This window comes from Dendrobates tinctorius, unplaced genomic scaffold, assembly GCF_039654945.1.
Source record: "Dendrobates tinctorius isolate UK_male_01 unplaced genomic scaffold, ASM3965494v1 ptg000256l, whole genome shotgun sequence".
Taxonomy (NCBI): domain Eukaryota; kingdom Metazoa; phylum Chordata; class Amphibia; order Anura; family Dendrobatidae; genus Dendrobates; species Dendrobates tinctorius.
In genome coordinates, this window is record NW_027361923.1 from 4748304 (window position 1) to 4754303 (window position 6000).

A 6000-nucleotide genomic window follows, 5' to 3' on the forward strand; every position below is an offset into this window, starting at 1 on the left:
TTGGAGCCGATCATTTCTGAAACCCTCCTCAAAAACCACTTTAAAAAATGCCTGTAAAACTCTTCCTATTAATTTCTATAGGAAATCCACTTTGCAGGGGGGGGTTTTGCCTGAAGAAGTTTTGAAAAACAAAAAAAAAGTGCATGTCACTTCTTTGAGGCAGTTCCTGATGGAATTTACTCCAAACTAGGCTCTGCCAAATCAAAGGGTTGCAAAGAAAGGTTTTGGTAAAACACTCTCCAAAACCCTTCAAGGCTATGTGCACACGGAGTCTTCTTGTTGTGTTTTCGAAGCAAAAACTCACATTTTTTAAGAGTTTTGGAGTAGAGTTTCTGGTAAGTTCACTCATTTTCTGCTCCAAAATTTTCTCAAAAAACTCTGTGTGCAAATTAAACAAAAGCCACTTCAAACCATTCACGACATTCACTGTGCATGTACGACGCATGTCGGAAGCAGGTGTATGGAGCCAGCCGCCGCAGCGAGTGTTCCCTCTGCCCAGCAGATGATGGCTGTGTATTACAGTCAGGATCTGCTTCTAACAATCGTGGGTGGAGCGGTTCTCCGCCTGTGATAACCTATTGAATGCTGCTGTCAGTCTCTTGACAACGGCATTTAACAGGTATTGGCATGCACCCGCATCATTATTTTCGCCTATCGGCATGCCCACGATGTGATGACAAGTCGTCGATGGCTTGTCGTGAGAGCTGATTAACCCCGTGCCTGCCGTTACAGAGCTCCCTTGAAACCCTGCCTGTGGCAGGACTTCAAAGGAAACCGTGATTTCTTCTATAAGCAGCAATGCTGTGGCATGCCTATATATAGCAAAAGCAATCGGACAATCACATCTTCATGTCCCCTAAGGGAGTAACAATCACAGTGAAAAGTAAAAAAAACTGTTGTGAAAAATCTGAAAAAAATAAAATAAAAATAACCGTTCAAATCATTTCCCTCCATTTAAAAGAAATAAAAATATACACATTTTTACCACGTGGTATCACCATGTTCAGAAAAGTCTGATCTATCAAAATCTAACTACAATTAACTTGATTGGTAAGCACCATAAACCAAAAAAATTAAAGAATGCCAAAATTTTGTTTTTTTAGTTGCCACAATTTCACAAAAAAGGCTGTAACAAGTGATCAAACAGTCAGATCTGTCCCAAAATGGTATTAATAAGATCATCTCACCTCCCACAAAAATAAACCATCACACAACTCCATTGGCCAAAAAATAAAAATAGGTTTAGGAAAATGGTGACGAAGCCGAAAAAATTTTTTTTTACAAACTTCTAATTTTTTTACACCACTAAAATAATTTAAAAAACTGTACATGTTGGATATCGCCAAAATCATATTGATGAGGAGAATCCTATTCCCAGGTCATTTTTACCACAAAATGTACACTGTAAAAACAATTCCAAAAAAAAAAAACAATGTCAGAATTGCTTACTTTTTCACAATTTCACTTCACTGGGAATTTTTTTTTCCCATTTTCCAGTACACTGTAGTAAAACAAATGGTATAATTCAAAAGTACAACTCAACACGTGAAAAACAAGCCCTCATATGTCTATGTGGACAGAAAAATAAAAGAGTTATGGCTCTGAGAATAATGTGAAGAAAAAATGGAAATTGGCCACTGCGTGAAGGGGGTAAAACCACTTCAGAAAAGACAAATTTCTCCAAAAATTCTCCAAGAAAGGAGAATGTCGGGAAGCAGTTTCCGCTTGAAAATGTCTTGATTTTTAACTACATAAAAAAACTTTATGTGGACATAGCCTGAGTCATCTTTGTAGCGAAAAGGAGTTGTCCAACTGGTGAAATTAGGTCAGACAGAACAAACTCTCCTTATCCAATCGTCATTACATAGAGGTCAACACTACAGTCATTCACATACTGATTCACATAACTTAATTGAGTTAAATAACTTTAAAAAATCCCTGAGTTTCCCTGATTGTAACACTTTTTTTCTTTTTACGCTGCATCCCTCCATTGCAGAGATATTCACATTTATTGCTTTTGTAGCGCCATATGTGTACTTTCTGCATGTAGTGTAATTGGGCTTTCGTCAAAGTCTTCTGTGAGAACTTGCGTTTCCACCCCTCTCTCCCAGACGCTGCCAATCACAGCTTGGCAGCTATTCGTGCAGTCTAGCCGTCCCTGTAATTGGCAGCATCTGGGAGGGAGAAGAGAAAGCGCACACCCCAGAAAAAACTCTGAGGGAACGCCCAGTTGCACTACAAGCGGAGATTTCACATACTGGGCTCCAGAACAAACAAATGTGAATATCTCTGCAATGGAGCGACGCAGCGAAAAACGGAAAAAAGAGTCAGAATCAGGGGCACTCAGAGATTTTTTTAAGGTATTTAATTTCATTTTTTTAGCAAGTGACATGTCCTCTTTAAAACTGAACTTCCCCATGGAGTCATTTTTATTTGTGGCACCATAGGTTTTACCATCAGAAATTTTCTTGAGCCAGACATGCAGAGTTTCTGTGTCTGGCTATCATCAGCTTTGTGCCCGGTTAGACATACTAAAGATAGGAAGCAATGGTTTGTTGTAGGCAATTACATAGTTAATCTATACAAACATAAAAAAACTAAACAAACTTCCGATGATAAATTCTCCATTGATAAAATTGTAGTAAAATTCTAAATTTCAATCTCAGAAGTTAAAAAAACAAACAGATGTAATATGAAAATGCAGATGTCTAGTATAAATATAATCTATCGATGTATCTCTGTGGTATTGGAGGAAGACAAATCAGCTATAGTAATTCTCTCTTTTTATTATCCATTCTTTTATCACTCAGCTGACCTTTTCTGAAGCCATACGAAACAAAGCCAGATTATCCATTACGGGGAGCGTAGGAGAAAATGGCCGCGTCTTGACTCCCGACTGCCCGAAGGCCGTACACACTGGGACTGCAATTAGACAAAGTTCAGGATTGGCTGTAATTGCATCGGACCTACCGTAAAAACCAAATAATTTATTGAGTGCCTTAATTACACACTGTTGGTGAGTGAAATACAGCACAGACTGTGAGCCACATCATGGGAAAATCACTGAAGACCTAGAAATATTGCTGAGAACCGGGAAGTACGTCCAAAAGCGCCAAACATCATCAGCAACAATGTGTGCATGAGCTCCGCTCGGAAACCCAAACTCAGATTTTATATCAGGAAAATGCATAATTTAGTTTTATTGGTGGGGTGGGGAGGGAGGTAGGGGCGGGAAAGAGTATATTAGCAGCAACAAATTTATCTTGGAAGGACTATTAAAACAGACTTGTCATTTAGCTTATTAAACTGTGAAGCGTGAGAATCAGAATGGACAATACTTCTGTTCTAACAAAGAAGGAAAATAGCTATAGAATTCAATGAAATTACTAACCAAGTATATTGAGAAAAAAAAAACAAAAAAACAACAACAAATCTCCATGCATATAAATGAAGAAGCTCCAGTTGTCGAAAATAGATCTCTTTAAGAATAACTGTGATTAAAAAAAACAAACAAAAAAACAAACAAAAGAAATAATAATCATGTAAATCCTGTGAAAAAAAATAATAAATTATTTACATTTTTTTCTTTGAAATAAAGAAAAAAAACAACGACGACATGCTTGCTTTTTAACTGATGTAAATTCAATAGAGTACAAAACAATTCTTTTTTTTTTACTCATGTTAGGGAACTGTTCATTGCAATAATTAAAAAAAGAAAAAATACGCCATCAATGTATTACATTTTTTTTTTTTTTTTTTTTTTAATTGTGGGTCAATTTCTTTGATTTTCATTCTCTCCCACAGAAGTGCAACACACACACACGTAATTCATTTTCTCTGAACCACCGGAAAATATAATTGTCCTACCAGTTAGATGTGTAGATTCTCATCAGACTACGGGTCACTCCTGTTCCAGACATTATTTATAATCTTGTTCTGTGTAAAAAAAAAAAAAAAAAATTAAAAAATGTGGTTTTTGTACCCACTGAAAATAAAATGAAAATGCGTTCTTTCTAAGATGTTGCCATCTGGAGTTATTAATTCAAATTCTAATTTTTTTTTTTTTAGAAAATTTCAGATAACAAATGGAAAGTGATGCAAGAGCAAACCAACCGTGTGGAAATAGAATAGTTGTTTTTTTGTTTTTATTTTTTTTATAAATCGGGGGGGTGTTTACATCACTGTGAAATGTTTGATACGTTCATGCCATCTTTTTGGTCATTTGTGTTGTGAATATAGTATATAGTTTTGTTTTTCTTTTATTTTAAAATCTTTTATTTCTAAAAAGATGTTGTTTTCCCACCTCCAAGGTCCTATCCCAATATGTCCTAGGTGTAATAATAATAATATTAGCAAATTACCTCCAATTAGAAATGTAGTATAGTTCTTTTGATAAGCTGTATCGCTTACCCATATGCAACCATGGATACCTAAGCTATAGCAGTGCTCTGAGCATTGAGCAAGCGACATAGCTTATCAGGAGAACTATACTACACACCTGGTCAAAATTGTTGGTACCCCTCGTTTAATGACAGAAAAACCCACAATGGTCAAAGAAATAACTTGAATCTGACAAAAGTAATAATAAATCAAAAATCTATGAAAATGAACAAATGAAAGTCAGACATTGCTTTTCCGCCATGCTTCCACAGAATTTAAAAAAAATAAATAAAACAAATGAAATAGGCCAGGACAGAAATCATGGTACCCTTGGCTTAATATTTTGTTGCACAACCTTTTGAGGCAATCACTGCAATCAAACAATTCCAGCAACTGTCAATGAGACTTCTGCACCTCTCGACAGGTATTTTGGCCACTCCTCAAGAGAAAGCTGCTCCGGTTGTCTCGTGTTTGAAGGTTGCCTTTTCCAGACGGCATGTTTCAGCTCTTTCCAAAGATGCTCAATAGGATTTAGGTCAAGATTCATAGAAGGCCACTTCAGAATAGTCCAATGTCTTCCTCTTAGCCATTCTTGAGTGTTTTTAGCTATGTGTTTTGAGTCATTATCCTGTTGCAAGATCCATGACCTGTGATTGAGAACAAGCTTTCTGACACTGGGCAGCACATTTCTCTCTAGAATCCCTTGAGATTTCATTGTACCCTGCACAGGTTCTAGACATCCTGTGTCAGATGCAGCAAATCAGCCCCTGAACATAACAGAGCCTCCTCCATGTTTCACAGTAGGGACAGTGTTCTTTTCTTGATATGCTTCATTTTTCCGTCTGGTCTGTGAACATAGATCTGATGTGCCTTGCCAAAACGTTCAATTTGTGCCTCATCTTTTCATAGAACATTCTTCCAGAAGCTTTGTGGCTTGTCAACATGTAGTTTGGAAAAATACAGTCTGGCTTTTTTTTTTCAACAATGGTGTCTTCCTTGATCGTCTCCCATGAAGTCCACTTTGCCTCATACAATGACGGATGGTGCGATCTGACACTGATGTTCCTTGAGCTTGACGTTCACCTTTAATCTGTTTAGGAGTTTTTCTGGGTTCTTTTGTTACCATTCATATTATCCGTCTCTTTGATTTGTCATCAATTTTCCTCCTGCAGCCATGTCCAGGGAGGTTGGCTACAGTCCCATGGAGGTTAAATTTCTGAATAATATGTGCAACTGTAGTCACAGGAACATCAAGCTGCTTGGGGATGGTCTTATAACTTTTACCTTTAACATGATTGTCTATAATTTTCTTTCTAATCCCCTGAGACAACTCTTTCCTTCGCTTCCTCTAGTCCATGTTGAGTGTGATACACACCATGTCACCAAACAGCACAGTGAGTATCTGTAGCCTCTATACAGGCCACTCACTGATTCCAAGATTGTAGAAACCTGTGATGTTAATTAGTGGACACACCGCGATTATCATGTCACATTTATCACATTATTTTCAGGGGTACCATCATTTCTGTCCAGGCCTACTTCATGAGTTTTATTTTTTTTTTAATTCTGTGGAAGCATGGTTGAAAAGCAATGTCTGACTTTCATTTGTTCATTTTCATA

General features: G+C 37.1%; 1 protein-coding gene across 5 annotated transcripts in view; it reads left to right on the forward strand.

Moving 5' to 3' along the window:
• The window catches only part of GRIA4 (glutamate ionotropic receptor AMPA type subunit 4), a 529928-nt gene extending 525912 nt beyond the window's left edge, over window positions 1-4016 (forward strand). For 2 of the 5 annotated variants that reach the window (XM_073558369.1, XM_073558370.1), the window contains exon 16: window positions 2811-4016. In XM_073558369.1, the coding sequence (XP_073414470.1) occupies window positions 2811-2975 (165 nt within the window). In that variant the 3' untranslated portion in view covers window positions 2976-4016. The remainder of the gene's footprint in view (window positions 1-2810) is intronic. The other 3 variants (XM_073558371.1, XM_073558372.1, XM_073558373.1) reach the window with 2 other exon arrangements.
• The last annotated feature ends 1984 nt before the right edge of the window (window positions 4017-6000 follow it).